The sequence below is a fragment of the Cinclus cinclus genome, chromosome 10 (assembly GCF_963662255.1).
Source record: "Cinclus cinclus chromosome 10, bCinCin1.1, whole genome shotgun sequence".
Lineage (NCBI taxonomy): Eukaryota > Metazoa > Chordata > Aves > Passeriformes > Cinclidae > Cinclus > Cinclus cinclus.
Genome location: NC_085055.1, coordinates 16,250,235 through 16,268,998, shown reverse-complemented (window position 1 = coordinate 16,268,998; position 18,764 = coordinate 16,250,235). Strand labels below are relative to the sequence as shown.

Sequence of the window (18,764 nt, the reverse complement as noted above, 5' to 3'; positions counted from 1 at the left end):
AAACAAACTTGGAAAACAAAGTTGTCATAGCAGCCTGTTGCCTTTATAGAGTAACAGTGGCACTCCATGGTGAAAATGTAGAACACAGCATAACTGAAATGAAACAACTGAATGACTGCAAACTCCTTTTTCTTTCCTAAAGTTCTGCTATTGGTTACATCAGGTAAGCCAGACCCTGTTTCTACTTTCCTCCTTACTCAATTTAGATTGTAGACCAACTTTCCAAAGTAGCATTTATGTTACTTCTCAAAGTAACTGGATAAGTCTTCTGGCAGTTTAAGAGACCACAGAGTCCAAATCACAGTCACAGGCCTTTCCCATTTTCACTACTGAAAGAATATTTATGTCTGGTACTGTCACATTACCACTAGAATGGCACTGTATATTCTGTTTACCTTTTCTGCCTTGGGGTCCAGGTAACCCTTGCAATCCTGGAGGTCCCAAAATTCCAGGTTTACCATTTTCTCCACGTTCTCCTGGCAATCCTTGAGGACCTGTAGCTCCTGAGAGTGAAAGAAACCCCTGTGAATATGCAATTCTATTAAACTGTTGATTTTTTTTGCCATGCTATGCAGCACACTGTGTTAACAGCAGTAACTGAAAGTGTTTAGGGATGTAGGAAGGGTCTTGCTCTCTGAGAATGAGCAGACAATTGCTACTACAGGTACAGAAATAACTTTCAATGCCCCCTTCATATGATCTCTGATTTCTGCAGCCTCCTCACAGAGATGCCTCAACTGCCTTCTCCTGTTTCATATCTCTTTTGAGCTATTCCATGGCACTATTTTTCAAACTTTAGCATTACCTGGCAATCCAGGTAGCCCTGGATATCCAGGGTCACCCTTGGATCCTGGTCTTCCAGGCTGTCCTTGGATACCCGGTAAACCCTTCTCCCCTGGAAATCCACTAAGTCCTTAAAAAAAAAAAAAAAAAGCAATTGCTACAGAATGGCAGAAAATGCACAGGGAGCAGAGCTCCCTCTGCTAACAAAACGTAGAGAAAATAATTTTTTAAGTCCAGTTTTGTCTTCAATGAGACAGAGGTACCTGGCAATCCTGGATCTCCTGGAGGCCCTTTCCGACCGTGTGGACCAAGCACAGGAGCTGGGTCACCTCTCTTGCCTGTTGAGGTACAATGACTTCCATTTTATACAAGCATCCTTTCCATCCACAAAAGCAAAGCTGGACACTTTTTTAAGATCAGAAAAGTCATTAATAGATATAAACAGCTATAGAAGGGACTAAGAGAACACAAAATGAAAATTGCTTTGGCACATGAAAATGATGACAGTTTACTTTGATTCCATTTTCTCTTATTTGATTTGACAAAATTTCTATATCCATAAGAATGGATTTGTTAATGGTTTTGATGGAACTTTTAAGTTCTACGGAATTTGACAGGAATTTATATTCTAAATTAGCAATACCTACTTTTAAAGGAATAAGCTGTTAAAGAATATACTGATATGCAACTTTTGCCTTCAGATAAGTGAGACCTGTTCATAATTACATTCATGTTTTATGGGAAAACAGGACAGAAATTAAAATAATTTTCTAGTGAGTCTTCACCATCTATCCCACATATATCCTAACAATACTGCTCTTTGCAGAGTATGTCTATTATAAACTAATTACCTTTACATCCTTTGGGGCCAGTCAGTCCTGGATATCCAGGGTTTCCTGGAAAGCCAACATCACCCTAATGTTTTGTAAAAACAAAATAAAAATGTTTGACATAGGATATGTGTAGCAGGAATGATGTAGCAGGAGAATTTGGTTCTTGTAGCAAAACTGTATCTTAAGCACAACAAAAAAAAATATAATCTTTGTTACATCTAACACTGGCCACTAACAAGAAACAAGTAGGTTAAGACTTGCTAATTATTTTGAATTTGTGCTTTTATAGCTTCTTCTCATTCTTGGCTCAAACAGCTTAATTTCCCCACAGATGGCTTGAATAATTTGCTTTAAAAGGTACCATAAAATATATATCCAATATTGTTGTATATTACCCAAAGTTTACTATAGACATTTTCCAGAAATATTGTGATGTCACAATAAAAATGTAGACTCCCCTATTTTTCCTTTTGGATACTGATGTTTAATCAGAAAAGAAATTTAATTAAACAAACCAAGCAAAAGTTTTTCCCTTTACCAAGAAAATAACTGTGCTTTTTCCTTCATGTAATTTCACTGTCTACCTCCCCAGCATGCAAGAGTTGAGGAATTATACCTTGCATGGAATGTTTGTGTGGTTTTTGTGTATTCGTTCTTGAGCAACACTGCTTGCCTGGGCTTTGCTTGGGGCAAAGAAGACTTGCTTTGTCTTGTCTGCTGCCTTGGTCACTTCACACAGCAGGATATGATGAAGCAGCTGCATAGTAACTGCATAATTGTGCTGCTGCTATGTTATGATCTCTGTGTTAAGTGGTTTGTCAATCTGTTCTTGAGAATAATATTAAAGACTTGATTGTGCATCTGGTTCTTTCCCCCCTATTTAGTGTAGTGAGCCTGGACTTCAACATGGCAAAACACTACACCAGAACAGGCACCTAAGAGAGGTCCTTTCCTAAGTGCCAGCACAGTTCCTGCTAAAATGCAATCAAGGCACAGAGGTGTTTCATGAGGGAATATACAGTTCCTACTACACTGGCTGTCTCTTCAGAGGGAAGGTCTAATGGGTGAGTACAATACAAGCACCCTTCATCGTGTTTCTTAGAGGCAGGAGATAAGTGCAAAGTCCAGGACACTTCACTACCACTCTGTTTACCTGGTCACCTGGTTCTCCTTGAAAACCTGTAATTCCTTGCAGACCCTTTGGTCCAGGCAAACCCCGTGATCCTGGAAACCCCATCACTCCAATGTCACCTTGGTCACCTGGCAGTCCTGGAACACCATTCTTCCCTGGAAATCCTCGTGTGCCTCTGAAACCAGTATTGCCTTTTTCACCTGAAGTTGATTGCAGAACAAGATAATGACCAATCAAGTCAAGCCAGTTTTTGACACTGTTTTTCAATATGGCAATGCTTCTACTCTTGGTGTAGTGCCTTAGTGATAATCCAAAGAAACTATGTAGCCAGTTTAGGAATCTGTAAACATGGTACGGTGGCTGGATGTTACTGCAGCCCTGAGTCCACACTGTGAAAACCACCAGTGATTTATGTCAGAGGAATGTGTGTGTATGCAGGTCTTTCTTTGATGAGCTTACCTCTTTCACCTCTCAGCCCATGCTCCCCAGGAAACCCTGGGTCCCCCATTTGTCCTTTCTCAAGCTGGAGGTTAATGCAGCCGCTGTCTCCTGGAGGCCCCATTTCACCTTGGAAGTAACATATGGAATGTAAATATACCCTCACGAGTGACATGTCCTGAAAACCACTTTGAGTGGTGGCTTTCCTAATAGAGAAAGCCTTCAAATACTGACGTGGTTCTCAGTTTTTCCAGCAGGCTCACTGCTGACATAATTTGCAATCCTTCCCTTGCTTTTTTGTCAATTCAGTCATAACCCAGGTGATGTTAAAGCAGAAGAATTAGGAAAAATTGTGAAAGTAGGAAAGACAGCCGTTTTGAACAGCCTGTGATTGCACATGATTATTCTCTTTCCTATAAAATTTAAACAGATTTTTAATGCAGTAGTAACAAAACTAAACATAGCAGCAATATAACTACAAAGTGAAGTGGATTTTTACAAACCTTTTATTCCCATATCTCCACATTCTCCACTAGGCCCAGGTAGACCCATTTTTCCTTCTTCACCTTTTACACCAAATACTCCCATTGAGCCTTGCATTCCTGGGAGTCCTGGGAATCCCTGGGGTCCTTGAATGCCTTTGCTTCCTGGTAATATGAAATGTTTTATTTACATGTTAAATCTGCTTATACTGCTGCTGTCATATTCTAAGGAATAGTATAATGCAAAAGCAGGATGTTCAGAAGTACTCAGGGAATCAGCAGAACTAGAATGCCAATAGTTGAAGCCTGGCTTCATGCCAAGGTCAAACTTGAAGCCCAGATTCCACTGAAGCAAACTGCCTCCTCCTACCTGCAGTTGGCCCCTGGAGATTTAAGCTACCCTCACTCCTAAAGCAGCCCTCCCTAACACACCACCAGACCTTGCATGTGGCTACTGGATGATGGGGGCTTCCTTCCCTGTCGCTGCCCTCCAGCTCAGGAGGCTGGTACCCAGAGAACAGTTGGGCTTGCCATTAAAGGCTGAGGCACAGAAGGCATTAAGTACCTCAGCCTTTTCCCCATCTTTTGTAACTGTGTTTCCCCCCGGCCCATCCAGTAAAGGGTGGAGATTCTCCTTACCCTTCCTTTTGCTGCTAATGTATTTAAAGAAGCATTTTTATTGTCTTTTACAGCAGTAGCCAGATTGACTGGCTGCACTTTGGGCCTTTTGATTTTCTCCCCCCATTACCCTAAGACACCCCTGTTCTCCTGAGTTCCCTGTCCCTTCTTCCAAACTTCATACACTCTCCCTTTTTTTCCTGAGAACAGCTTAAACTCCGTTCAGCCCAGCTGCATGTCTTCCCTGTTGGCTCATCTTTTGTTGCATGGGATGGCCTGTTCCCATGCCTTAAAAATTTCCTTCTTGAAGAATGTTCAGCCTTCCTGGACTCATTTTCCCCTCAGGACTACCCAAGGACTTCTGTTAACCCTAAACAGATTCCTCTTATTACAACCTATTACAAATAGTTAGGAAATAATATACAGATATATGTTAGTGTTGTAAAACAACTAAAGCACCAGAATGTACCAAGATGCATCAAACTATATAATCTCTTCGTTTTTATCATAAGAGAAAGAACAAGGGATTATTCTATGACTCTATCCTGCTGCAGTCTTATTCTTTAAACTGGAGAGGGAGGTGGGTGCAAAGTAACCTAATCTTAACAGCAGTAAAAAGGGCTCCCTCTACAAGAGAACTTACAGGTAAGGTCATCTGCAGGGTATTTAACATACCTGTTTCCCCTGGGAAGCCAATGGGTCCTTTATTGCCTGGAAGTCCTGGGGGACCTCGTGAGCCTGGAGGACCTGGGTGACCTCGTGAGCCCAGAGAGCCTTTGAGACCTTTGATTCCAGGTGGCCCAGCCAGGCCCCTGTCTCCCCTCTGACCTTTAAAGCCTGGTAAGCCTGAGAAAGAGAGCTTTCATCTATGTATGTAAATACAGGCAAAAGTTATTGTATATGAAAAGTAGAAAGTGATAGATTTGGTATAAATTTGAAGAACCTCAAACATGGAAAAATAAGTTAAGACCTTTTCTTTACTATGTTGGAGTCCTGGCCCTGCCTAGATTTTTCAATTGGAGTGTTTGTTTTCTTGTATTTCTTTAGTGACAAACAATATAAGAGCACTGTGAAAAATCTCTACTAATTTGTAAATACTTTTGATAGATGTGTCTCCTAGCTCTTCCTAAATAATTCTTCCATTGAAGAATAAGAAAGCTAAAAGCATCACAGTAACAACAGGAGCTCAGTTAAGTTACTCAGGACAACAGGCAAGAGACAACTCTTTGTTTATTACTTATAGTGAACCCACTGTGATTTGGCCAGTTAAGAAACAGCATGGGAAGGGAAGTTGGGATACATCTGAGATGCACAATCTACATTCCTTGAGTTTAGAGAAATGTGCAAAACATAATGTACACCCCCAGTAATGAGCAGCCCCCATGGAAACGTGTCATGCCAGCCACAAAGATCATGTGATGAAATCTGGCAGAAAACATATGCAAATCTTAGAGCTGTGAGGCAACCTGCTGGCTGTTGTGTACCTTGAGGTCCTGGCAGGCCCATGACACCTCTGAGTCCAGGTGGTCCTGGTAAGCCTGGGACACATGGGGAGCCAGGGAAGCCCGGACAGCCTGGTGCTCCTACGTCACCCTCTGGGCCTCTAAAACCTTTGGCACCTGGAAATCCTGGGGTGCCAGGTTGTCCTGGGAAAAGAAATATTATTAGTTCCATTACTCACTGTTCCTCAAAATTCCTGGTTTTAATTTTGAAATGTATGTGTTCAGTTACGGTAGTATCTTACTTATCCTCTAGTATTTGCATAGTCTGTGAAAAGTGATGCTTTTCTGCAATTTAGAATTGGCTGTTGTGGAAAGAACTTCTTTCTTTGAGGTACAAATACAAATGTAACCCTCATCTATAGGTACAGAAGGCATCTTCTGCTGTGTAGCAGCAGAATGGGAGTAGCTCACTGGCCTGCACCAGGTGCACAGCACTGGCTCTGTTCTAAAGGTGTTCCCTGCACTGAAGGATGGGTGTATCTGCTTAGGGCCAAGCAAAAGGAGCACCTGTAAAAGGAAACAGCAATATCTTCTATGGGGTGGGAAGGATGTCATGCTGTGGAGACATCAGCAAACAGCAAAATGTAAATGTAAAAACAGGGAATAGTTCACAGTCGCCATTATGGATCTGGGTGAAAGGAAGTTTTCTCTGTACCAGGAGCACCTTTGCTCAGATTTTGCCCTCTGAACATGTAGAAGTGTGTCATAGAAACTGGCCCATACCTTGAAGTCCAGGAATGCCTGGATTACCCCTTGCTCCCTGTGCACCAGGGGGTCCTGGCAGTCCCCTGTTGCCTGGGATTCCTGGAGGGCCGTAAGTGGTGTCACCTGGAAGCCCTTTCTGACCATCTGTGCCAGGTGGACCTGGAAGGCCATTTTTGCCATCAATTCTAGATCCTCTTTCACCTTCATCACCAGGATCACCAGCTGTGCCTCGAAAGCCTGTTGATAGGATTGTTAAATTCAAATAAAGCTTAATTCAGGAGGTGTTCAGGGCTTTTTGTTCTAGTCTCCCCCCACCCAAACTGTGGAATATTGTAGTCCAAATTTAGCCAGATTTAAATTGTCATCTTGAAAAGAAAAATATAATCATAAATTAAATTTTGTTTCTTATTTATTGCTAATGATACATGAGGATTGAAGGAAGTAATTCCTGTGGGAAATGACAGGGTTTTTTTCTGGGGCAGCATCTGTCTTTGAGTACTGTCACTCTTGTCCAGTTCAGTGCCTTTGCCCTCTGAACACTGAACTATTTCATTTCAATTCAATTCTACTTTACCCTGCCCTACCCTACCTTTCCCTGCATGTATGAATTACAACTTGACCAGCAGCTCTCCCAAATTAGGAAAAGCACAATTTACCTTCTGGTCCAGGGATTCCTGCTCCCGGCCTTCCTCGATAGCCTTTTTGCCCATCAAAGCCATTTGGTCCAGGATGCCCAGGGAGTCCTTTTAAACCCTTTTGTCCTGGAAATAAAAAGGAAAGACATAAAAAGGCTGTAAATAGTGTAGCATTTTAAGACAGCCTCTTGCCTTTAATTAGCAACTTAAAACTCCATTTCAGTAGAAATCAAAAATTCTCCTATGCATAAACTTACCTTGAACACCTTTAAAACCTGGGGGACCTGGATTTCCAGGATATGGTGATGTAATGCAGACAGTTGCACCTGAAGCAAGAGGGAGAAGAAACTGGACTATCTGATTTTCGATTAACTGGAGTCTGAACACTTCCTGTAATATTTCTGGGGAACTACCCAACCACGTGTGCAAACATGCAGTGCCTGTTTATACAGATTGTTATTTCCATATTACCAAAGCTTTGATGGGCAATCTTAAAATATATTTTTCTTGATACTTCCTATAGAACATTGGTAATATTTCAAGTTGTCGTAATGCAGTTGTATTTTTTAAAGATCTTTTTTTTTTTACTTGTCATGGCAATTTGTTTTACAATCCTCTCTATTGCAAGAAAGAAACAATATTTTCATTTCAAGTCTATCTACAGCTATCATGTAGATTTTTTTTTTGCTAAGCATTTTTTAATAACCAAAAACCAGGCCAAGCTTTAAGTATAAATTGCTTTTTCCTATAAATTAGTATTATTTTCACCTTAAATTAATAGCACTATATGAATATACATAGGCCTACATATAAAATAATACATTAATACAGTATATAATACATATTAAACCATAATGGATGCCACCAAACATCCAAACATGTATTTTGTTATTTCATTCTTAACATAAACATTCAAAATTACCTTTCTGGCCTTTTGGACCAGGTGGCCCAACGTTACCCATATCACCAAAGTCTCCAGGGCTACCTCTGGCTCCTGGGGACCCAGGAAGCCCCAATCCAGGCAATCCCATCTGGCCTTTCACCCCAGGAGGTCCCGGGAGCCCAGGGAGTCCTTTATCACCTGGAACTGCTACTCCAGAATCGCCCTGAAATAAAAAGTTCTCAGTAAGAAGGAATATGAACTTATTTCTCTCCTCTCTTGAATTATGAAAAAGAATGTTAGAGAAGTATCTGGAGAAACACTTTCACAATGGAAAGACTACATGGATGGCATTAGTATTTTTAAATATTCAAAGGCAACAGGAACAAAGAGGTTTGTGTATTTTTTGTTTCCTGACCCCATAATATTGGCACACACCATATGCAGATATTATAATCGGGAATGCCAAAATAAACAGTAATACTTACATGAAACTATTTTTTAATGGATATAAACTTTCATAACTTTTCGTAAGATAATGTTTTAGTTGAAATGGAAAAACTCTGGGGAAGTCAAACATACCTCAGCTCCTTTTTCCCCTGACAATCCTAGTTCTCCATCTCTGCCATCAAGCCCTCTTTGGCCTGGAAATCCTGGAAGCCCAGTAGGTCCTCTTTCACCTTTTAATCCTTAAAATTGTTTTTTGGGGAAAAAGATAATATTTGCAGTCATTTTAGGGGGAGGAGTTATTTCTGCTTAAGGAAATGCCGGGTGACCATTGATCTTCATGATAATTCCCAGTCCTTGAATTACATTTCTTAGGCATTTTAGGCTTAGGAAGGCAGTTTGTAGTTGGATACCTGATGGAGCAACTTGGTCTCTCTGTAAAAGACACGTTCACAGGCACCACAGGAACGTGGCTTTTGTCCATGCTATACACAGAGTTAATATTTTACTATTGAAACAGATCATAGGTTTATTCTTGATTTCAGTGAAGTCATGATATAGCAGTGCTATATGATGCTGAATATTAACTTCAATATTCCCCAAAGGTTTTTGGTTTTTTCCTCCCATGGATTGCACCAACATTTATGAAAAAGTAACTTTTGCATCAAGAATAGTAAAACTATTTTGACAAAAAGATTAATTCTCCTGTGTCAAGAAATCCTTTGCAAATAAAAGCAAATGTTCTCCCCTACTCCAACATCTGTAAAAAACCCACAGGCATCCAAAGCTCAGCAAACTTTTTATAAACAATAAGAAGGACAGTCTTTTGTGAATAACTATTTTAGCCTTTCTAAATAAGCTTTGCCATCAGATTGCTGTAATTTATTGTTCTCTGTTTCTTTTGCTTTTGCAAATCATAACCATAACTGTGGAGAGGTTTTGATCTATTTAATTACAATAATTCCAGTTGTGCAACTGGTGGCCTATTGTTTTTCTTCAATGCCTGGTCAACAGTAATTTTTAGAAACAGGAGAGGAATCTGAATAGTCATTGAGACTGAGATTTTCCCAAGAAGGATGTTGGTGGCCTAATTTGAGATAACAGCTGTGATGTTGGTATATGACACTCCAGGAGGGGGCTTCTGTTCAATAGTATTTCTTCATGATTTCACAGTATTTGTATTCTGCTTAGTCTTTGATGTACAGACCTCTGGAAGACCCCCAGTTATCAACTGCATGACATGAAAAGTCATTTGTTGGCATTAATAACCTGCTGTTGAAACTGTTTTACGGCTCAAATAGAGAGAAAAACCCCACAAAACACTGCATTGATCTTGTGTTTAGCAAGAAGAGATGGTACCAAGAGAGCAGTTTGGATATATATGCTCTCTAGGTTTCAGTACCTTACTGAGCTAATGGACTTAGTAAAGAGTAAATTAATGGTTTTCTCACACTATATTGCCTAGATATTGTATAGGAAAACAAAAAGGTTAATGGTAAAATGTCTGTTTACCTTTTATTCTACCTCTTCCTGGATCACCCTTCTCTCCTTTTTCCCCATGCTGTCCAGCAAAACCAGGAGTCCCCTTATCATTGACAAAGAAAAGAGTTGTCAGTTATCTCCAGCAAGGAATCAATGTGGGAATTTAAGGGAAAAAGTAGATATCTATCTCTTGCATGGGCTCCCAGAAAAAGACCAATTAAAGTAAGCAAAAGGATGTGCTTGTCTCTTTTGATGGTCAAAAAGAGGAGTGTGAATGGCACATGGCCTTTCCAGCCTGACTGCCACGTGCATAGATACACAACTGCAAGAAATAATGCTGGAAGCACTGGGCCCATGGCTGCACAGATGTGGGACTGCACACGTAAGAATATCAAGAGACAAATGATTCATTAACTCTTCCCACTGCAGACTTCAAGCCACAATCCACTGAAGAAAGGAATCTCTGGAGGGTGGTGACTGCTGGCTGAGGCTGTCCTCCCAGAAGGGAACACAGCAGGAAGTAAGTGATGCTTTTTTTTCCTGAATGAAAACCCACAAAGCCACCAATAAAAATTCTGTCTGGTTGGGTACATTATATTCTTAGATGAATATATGGCTCAACAGGTTTAGAGGGAAAAGAAAAACTTTTCTATATTTTTATGCTGATTTTTGCTTTCAGCTGTCCAAGCAGGGTGCAATTTTCATATTATCATTAAGGTCTGATCTTGCAACTGTACATGTGGATCAATACACTAAACCATGTGAAATTTACAGAAGTAAAAGGCCACTAAGGTACAAAAGCTGGGGTATTATTTAGGCAGCTTTCTCTATTACTCAAAATCTTTCCCTTAAAAATAGGTGAAGCAAAAATAGTTCATGTGATTGACAATTTTAAATCAGGCAACAGACTTCTGAAAAATGTGTATCTGAAAGTAGAAGTGACTATTTGTTACAATGTCTAGATCTTCACCTGGGCAGTGATGAGGTGCTAGTGTCTGCAGAGAAAATGAAATATTTGGGAAGAAAAGAGAGCAGAAAAATGGTCCATTAAACCGAAGTACTTCTGTACTGAAGTGAATGATTTCCTTCAGAAGTGATTGCTTTGTCCTTGTTTCTCAATTAAGTAACCTAAAACCAGCAAAGTTCAGGACAAGGCCTTACTTTGGAGCCACAAGGGCTAAAACATACCCTCAAAAGTAACAAAAACATCAGAATCTCACATACACCACTCAGGTAACAGGGTTTTAAGAAAAGGAAAGAGAGCAAATGTAAACCTTCTAATGAAACCATTGGAACTTGTATGAGAGCCCTTCCATCTCCTTCTCTCAGACTCATAATGGAGTTGTTTGTTTTTTTCTTTTAAAAGAACATGTTCTGGAACCTTTTTAGCAATTCCTTATGTGAAAAAAAAACAGTTCTGCTATTAAAACAAACCCAAATCTCAAAAAAAAAAAAAAATCAAAAACCAACCAAGAACAACAAAAAAAGGTACAAAACCCTCTCTAAACCTGCCCCTCAAAACAACCCAAAAACCCAACCATAATACAACAGTTATAAGGCAGGGTATATCTACCTATATTTTCAAAGAAAACCCTCTCAGACACAAGAAAGTGTATTAAAAACCCCTTCTATTTGGCATAATTTTGGCATGCAGCATCCTGGAATGTACATTCCATATGTCAGACCAGAAGAAGCAGATCAAAATCACAGCATGACCAATAAAGTATCATACAGTGTATTCCTAAAGCAGTTAAATTACGTGGTGTTTTGAATTATTGCTCACTAAGATCAACTATATGAAGCACATTAAAGAAAGTAAGTCTGCTCCCAAAAGTAAAAGCTTGTCTCACGAGACTGTATTAAGCTAAAGGAGATAAAAGTTCCTGGTAGTTTTTCAGGGCACTTTCTCCACCATTCTGCTTAAATGCCTCCTGAGTTGAGAGGTAATTTGATGTTTACTGAAGCTCATGAAACCTACTCACAGGGAGCCCTGGTGATCCCACTGCACCAGATGAGCCTGGGTCACCCTTTTCTCCGTGTCTTCCAGGGTATCCCATTTGTCCTTTCCTTCCTTGAGTACCTGGAGGTCCTTGCATACCACGGGGACCAGGAGGACCAGCACTACATGAGCAGAAGCCTTGACTTCCTGCATGAAAGAGTCAAAATTACATTGAAACAGTAGAAAAATTAATACACAAAAAAATGCTGGTTTTTTTCTGCGTGCGTAGTGCACAGACCTTTTTGTCTCATCTCACCTGGAGAGGATTACCAGTCTGTCTTACAGAGCTGAGTAACTCTGCACTAACAGGACTCTGCTGACTCAGAAGCCTCAATGCCAACAGACCATGTAACTCTGTAATTTGATGGGCTTTGTCCTCCAAGTTACCATCAACTTCTTGCACATTTAGATTTGACACTGCTGGCAAAGGTTCCATACTCAAATTGTTGTCATCCAGGCCAACTTACCCTTCTCTCCTTTTGCACCTTTTCTTCCTGGAAGGCCTATCTGACCTTTTGCTCCAGGTTCTCCAGGGATCCCTCTGTCAGTACAGATTACACCTTTGAAAAAAAAAAAATTTGCAGCCAGTATAAATCAGGTTTACTGTTTCCACAGCTTAGGTTATGTGTCCTCCTCTCCCTTCTCTTCTTATTCTCACATGAAAAGTTAGAGATCTTATTAAATGCTTTGCAAGCTGTTGCTTATAGATTATACTGCAACCGACAGTATGGCTAGAGTTGATGTTGACACATTGCTTTTCATTGCCACTGCTATCTTTTTATTCTTAGAACTTGACTTTTTTCTTTTCTAAAGGATGTAGATTTGGGTTTCCTCCTCAGTACTTTTAACCTCGGGTAGTACATTCTTAATAGAATTTTAATGTGTGTTACTTCTGTAGGTTTAAATCGCCCAGAAGACTATGAAAATCTTGAAATCTCACTGATCAAAAGCTAATAGGAAAAATATGCTTTCAATATCCCATGTAAACTTCAAAATAGCTGTCAAAATGCACTTTTCACTTCTCTGTATTTGTAGCACCAACAAAAGCAATGAATCTATTAATATGCAGAATTTCTATTCTTGTTATATAAATTGCTATTTAACCTACTGGGTAGTCCAGGTAAGCCTTGTCTTCCTGGCTGCCCTGGTGGACCTGGTGGTCCAGGAAATCCTGGTCTTCCTGGGATTAATTCACCTGTTCCAGGCAAACCAGGGTCCCCTTGAAAACCTTGAGGTCCTGGTGCCCCACTTACTCCTGGCAGGCCAGGAAGACCTGAAAAAAAGAAAAAAAAAAGAAAAAAAAAAAAAAAGAAAAGGTAAACAGCCCATACAGCATTAATGTGAGGTATCAAGGAGGAAACTCCAGACCATTCAGGACTGTCCTGAAAAACAGTTTCTATGTAACTAATGTTTGAATCCTAGTCCTTAGGTGTTTCAGGATGCACAAGAAAAGCGGTTCCTGCTGTAGACCTTCAAATGCTTCTTTTCCTCCCTCCCTCCATTATCTCTTTTCCAGACATCCCAGTTACTCCAGCTCCTCATACAGAGCAAAGCCATCTTCAGCACATCTCTTTATATCTTTTTGAGATGGAGAGCAGAAATTTTAAGCACAGCACTCCAGACACAGTTACACCATGGTAGTATTCTCCTTAGACTTCTGTTCCTTTTCTAGTCATTCCTAATGTTCTGCTTGGATCATTTTGTTTCTTTTTCTGGCTATTAACTGCTGAATTAATATTTTTAGTGAACAGCCTTTACAGCTGGTGACTTGCATCAAGCAAGAACAAAGAACAGTTTACTTTCAGCTGCTTTCTTTCCTTCTGGTGTATAGTTCATATTTATCCTCTCCTTCTCTTACTTGTTCCATCATATCCTGGTCTTCCTAGAAGGCCTGAAGGACCAACTGGTCCAACTGACCCCATTTCACCAACAGGACCTGGAAATCCAGGATCTCCTCGTGGACCTACAGAGAATTACAGAAACATGTGAGTTGAACACTTTATGGAATTGACAGCTTAAATCTAAATTAAGCTGCAACGAAAATTATAATTTGGAAACTACACAAGAATAAAATAACTTATGAAACATTTTAAAATGTGTAATAATTTCATTTTAAGGTGGGAGGATTTGGTTACTTTTCTGTGGATTCCAGCCCATTTCATGACCACATTTTTATCTCTTCACCACTTTGTAGAAATATCTTTGTGCTAAGTATTACAAAATGCTGAGAAAAATGTTTGCCCAAAATAAATTTGGCATGTGGCATTTAAAGTAAGTAAGGATTTCATGTTATGTGCTTTGGCAGTACAGACAGGGAGGTCATTTCAGGATCACCTTAGCTGAAATTATCCAGACTTTTTAAAGTACATTTTCAAAATTGCTACCAATAATGAAAATTTAAAATTGCAATTACATACTGATTAAAAAAAACCATGAATCAGATGTAACTAGCTTCCTTAAATTGGAAAAAGAAAATATTGGTAGTAGTTCTGTTCTCTATTGTGCTAAAGGCCTCTTTTTCTGAAGATTGTATCCACTCACACACAATGCACATGACTGAATGTTACTTGAGGTATTAAGCATCGGGTTGTTTGTTTTATGGGCTGGAAACCATGGAATCCTGTGGAAAAAAATTAAACTTATTTTAGGATGAGGCCCCTATCTAATGGGAATGTTCTGCTGAACTGGGGTTTTGTTGTAACTTACTTCTGTGATCACAAGAAAATCCTTGTGCTGCACTAGAAATACAATTTATGATAACATCTCTGTTGAAATGTTCTCACATGACAAACTCTCCAAGTATTAGATGCACAACCTTGCAGGCAGCAGACCTGCCTGTTCCCCACTGCTTCCTGCTATGAAATAAGAATTTCTACACATCTTTTCACTGATTAGATGAGTAAGATGGGGATAAAGGGAGTTGGGACATTAAAACCCAGCCTCAGTTTTAGGGAGGAAGGTAATAAATTGACAGGGATTCTGTAAATTTAGATTGGGGGTTCTACTTCAGGACTTTGCCCCTGCTATGCAACAGGAAGCTTAATTGTAGTTTAAAATCTGTGTGCTGTGGCAGTGCTGAAAAGGGGAATATTAAATTACAATGGGAAGGCAAGTTTTCTTACTTGCTGTCCATTAGCCAGCATGGGCTCATTTTTCATAGATTTTTTCTGTAGATATGCTTAGGTCCAATAGTGAGAGAATCCTCCAGATCTAGTTGTGACTGCACACATGAAGATCTTGCACACAAACATTTAATCTGACACTTGTATGTTTAACATAGTTCCAGGAAGATCAGTGAGACAAACAAGCACAAAAACATGTTTTTGTTTGTTTATCCAAAAACACAGCCTGTGGCCACTGGGAATGTTTTAGGATTCTGTCCCCTGCACCCCTAGTGACCACTTTCACACACCTTGGCAAAACAGGTCCTGCACTTCATACAGCACAAAGGCTAGTAAAAAATAGATACAACCTTTTATAGGAGGCAGTGGAGTTCCAACAGCTCCAGGAGGACCTGGGGGCCCTTTCTCTCCTGGATCCCCCTGTAAAAGTCCAACAATTATTACTTTTTTTAATATACAAATGTATGGTGTACTAGAATCTAACCGAATATTTCAGCAATGGGGAGGTATGTAAGGAATTGACACACACCACCCAGGAAACTTCAATTTGACACTTTACAGAATTTAAAACCAAGCAAAAATATTTTAAATAATCATTATCTTTCAGGATGCCAGTGGCTAAACAGTAATATACCCATCGTACATGTCTTATTTGACCCTTCAGAACATGTGACTGTTGTATTTGATTTCATTAATTTATTGTAACTATGACTCAGTATTATATTATTATTATTACTACTACTATTATTATTATATTATACAGTAAATCAGTACATATTTCATTGAGATGTTTTAACAACCAATCTGTAATTAAAATTAAAAAATTCTGTATTAGAATTAGGAAACTACTTTTATGACAGATAAGCATAAAGCAAAATAGTTTCACACTCTAACAGCTATTATCAATGGTAAGAGATACTCAAAGCTCTTACAAGAAGTTTAAAACATCTGCATTACAGAAACATAAAAGTGCTTACTAATGGTGAGGAAAATCACTTCTGCTTGGAGGATTTCTAAATTAACTTGGATTTCGTTACTTAGAATTGCAAGTGAAGTGGACTTTAGGGAAGACTTTTATGTGGCAAATTGTATTAGACCTTTTGCTTTGTAGATTAGAAATAAGCCTTCCTTTTTCAGCAAATGGGAACTGAGAAAACAAGAATGTCAATGTGGGAACTGTGTAGTGAGGCTGCATTCCCAGGACTGGATTCCAGGGCTGTTTAGGACACAGACAAGGAGAACTGGGACTGCAAAACTGGATATCCATTCTTACACAAGTGAAAACAAGACTTCTATGACTCTTTCTTGGCTTTTTTAAAAAAAATGGTCTCTCTACAGTAATTAGTTCTGTCATTGGCTGCTGCCCTCTTGATCTCCAGCCTGTTTCCTCTGACTGTATCTTGCAGAATGAAAAAAATATCCTTGTGTCATCTTTGGTTTTTTTAAACAGGAACATAAATTTGTCTTCCCTAATGACACAAAGATCCTTCTGTGCAGCAGGAAAGAAAAAAGAAAACTAGCATTTTCCCTCCTCTGATAAATTTAGACAGGATTTTGAGCTTTAAAATTAATTTAGCAATGATAAATAATCAAAGATTTGTATAATAGATGTATTTGACCCAAGTCTTATATAATTTTAATGCTGATTTTAAAATGACACAACCAGAACACAAGAAAGAACTGAAGAGTAATGAGCCAATGTCAATTATGTCTCTTCTTGGAATCTCAAGTAATAAATTCTGCTTGTGGTCTCTGAAAATCTGGTTTTAGGTTGTTAGGGCTAAAGTCTCTCTCTGGCTGGCAGCTGCCTATCTGCTGTGTTTCCACTGTTGGTACACTCCTACATGATAGCATAGATCTGTTTGGATTGTTTTGTTGACTGATACTGTTTTCTCTTCCCATAAAAACTTAAGGAGACTCAAGTTGCCAACATTTTATTTTAAAAAAAAAAGTGCTGTCCACTCTATTTTAGCAACAGTTAGTATTTTTTAAAGATGAAATCTACTTTCAATGCAACTGGGGTTTTTTTGGAGTCTCTACACCTTAAATCTGAATAGTATATCTTTAAAGGAATTATGACTGTACAAAGGGAAATTACCTGATAAGTGGGTGCATTTGGGAGGAAATATTGACAAAGAGGGGAGATGGGTGTGAATGTGTGGTCAGTTTTTACCTGTATGCCTGGATAGCCAGGTTGTCCAGGAAAACCAGCAAATCCTGTTTCACCCTGGAAAGGATGGCATAAATACAGTTTGATTAATCTGTCAAGACATAATTAATTGAGCAAAACCCAGTAAGGCAGTCGTACAGTACTGTCATGTTATAATTGTGTACACAGAGAATTCACTGGATTTGTACAGGAGGTGGTGTTTCACAGACTCTCCTGTGTTGGAAAATTCACAGCATGTATTGGCAGGTTATTCAGACAGTGCTCAGCAGATTCAGTGAAGCTGGGGCACAGAATTAACTGGAATACATACCAGCAGACTCTGATAGACTGTCTGCTTAATACAGCTGAAATGGGTTTGCTGCCTGCTGAATGACTCTCTTAAACTACTGCATGGAAAGCAACTGCACATCAGCTCTCTTCTCTTTTTATGATTTTCTAATATACTAATCCAAGCCAGTATTTGAACTCTCTGAGTAGACAGGAGTGAAAAACAAAGTGAAAAATATTTTTGCAGATAAAACAGTCACTTCAAACATAATTCTAGAGGGAAATATTTATACATTATTGTGATTTATGAACAGCATTATCACTACCTTAACAAGAGTTGGCCAAGATACAGATCTATATACATGCATCTATTGTTCTTTATTCCAGTAAGATGTTGCAAGTTCATAAGTAAAATTTAGAAGACTTAGTATCACTGGAATTTCTCAAGCCAGAAACTTGAATAAAACATGTACGCACCACAAAATTACACAATGTCACCATAAAACACAAAGTTAACATGCTGCATAACTTTTCTGTTATGCTGTATGTGTCCTACTGACTTTTCCTCCTCCTTGCAACTTCAGATTCCATTAGCAAATTTCAGCCAAATTTCAAAGAGTGGCAGAAATTCAAAGACACAGAGTTCATACAGCTTCTGTGGCAACAGGTAGCAGAAGAGAAAAGAAGGAATGCGATCTGAGCTGTGAAGTATGCGAAAATTCCAAATCTGCACAAATCCACAGAAAACAAAATCTCACTGATCCCATTGTTCAGGGAGCTGCTTATACTTTCTGCCTTCATACCTTCATTCCAGGAAAACCTGCAGGTCCATAAGAACCAGGATGACCCTAATAAAAGCAAGTAGACTGTAAGCTAAAACAGTAAAAACTTATTTAAAATTAAACCTATTCAGAACTGCTGATAGTTAATGTTACATAGATAAATATTAATTGAGATATCTTCCAAAAACTTTGCAAAGCTTTTGCAGATAGTTCCTGTGAGAAATGGACAAGAATTAGAACTATAGACCAAAGCAAGCCAGTCAGGTTTTCACTTAATTTTTTTTACCATATTGCATCAAGCACAGTCATAGAATGCTGCTCCATTTCAGCACTGTTAGGCAAATCAAGCACAAGTAAAGTTGCTGTAAAAAACTGCCATCAACATGTATGGAGAACATTAAAATTACTGTATTAATACTGTGCTGTTCCAAAGCAGCTTTGTGCTGGTCCAAATCTTTAGAGGATAACCCTACAGATTTACTTTCAT

At 39.1% G+C, this 18,764-nt stretch overlaps 1 protein-coding gene across 1 annotated transcript in view; it reads right to left on the bottom strand.

Moving 5' to 3' along the window:
- Positions 1–18,764, bottom strand: part of COL4A4 (collagen type IV alpha 4 chain) — a 55,727-nt gene that overhangs the window by 14,474 nt on the left and 22,489 nt on the right. The window contains exons 15-36 of the mRNA XM_062498817.1: positions 18,299–18,343; positions 17,232–17,285; positions 15,409–15,478; positions 13,795–13,899; positions 13,045–13,209; positions 12,404–12,496; positions 11,920–12,083; positions 9,968–10,040; positions 8,591–8,697; positions 8,051–8,234; positions 7,386–7,454; positions 7,150–7,254; positions 6,512–6,730; positions 5,771–5,932; positions 4,962–5,132; positions 3,690–3,833; positions 3,208–3,315; positions 2,770–2,948; positions 1,635–1,698; positions 1,047–1,121; positions 806–913; positions 396–503 (exon numbers count right to left, since the gene is read on the bottom strand). Coding sequence (XP_062354801.1) covers positions 396–503; positions 806–913; positions 1,047–1,121; positions 1,635–1,698; positions 2,770–2,948; positions 3,208–3,315; positions 3,690–3,833; positions 4,962–5,132; positions 5,771–5,932; positions 6,512–6,730; positions 7,150–7,254; positions 7,386–7,454; positions 8,051–8,234; positions 8,591–8,697; positions 9,968–10,040; positions 11,920–12,083; positions 12,404–12,496; positions 13,045–13,209; positions 13,795–13,899; positions 15,409–15,478; positions 17,232–17,285; positions 18,299–18,343 — 2,572 coding nt within the window. The remainder of the gene's footprint in view (positions 1–395; positions 504–805; positions 914–1,046; positions 1,122–1,634; positions 1,699–2,769; positions 2,949–3,207; positions 3,316–3,689; positions 3,834–4,961; positions 5,133–5,770; positions 5,933–6,511; positions 6,731–7,149; positions 7,255–7,385; positions 7,455–8,050; positions 8,235–8,590; positions 8,698–9,967; positions 10,041–11,919; positions 12,084–12,403; positions 12,497–13,044; positions 13,210–13,794; positions 13,900–15,408; positions 15,479–17,231; positions 17,286–18,298; positions 18,344–18,764) is intronic.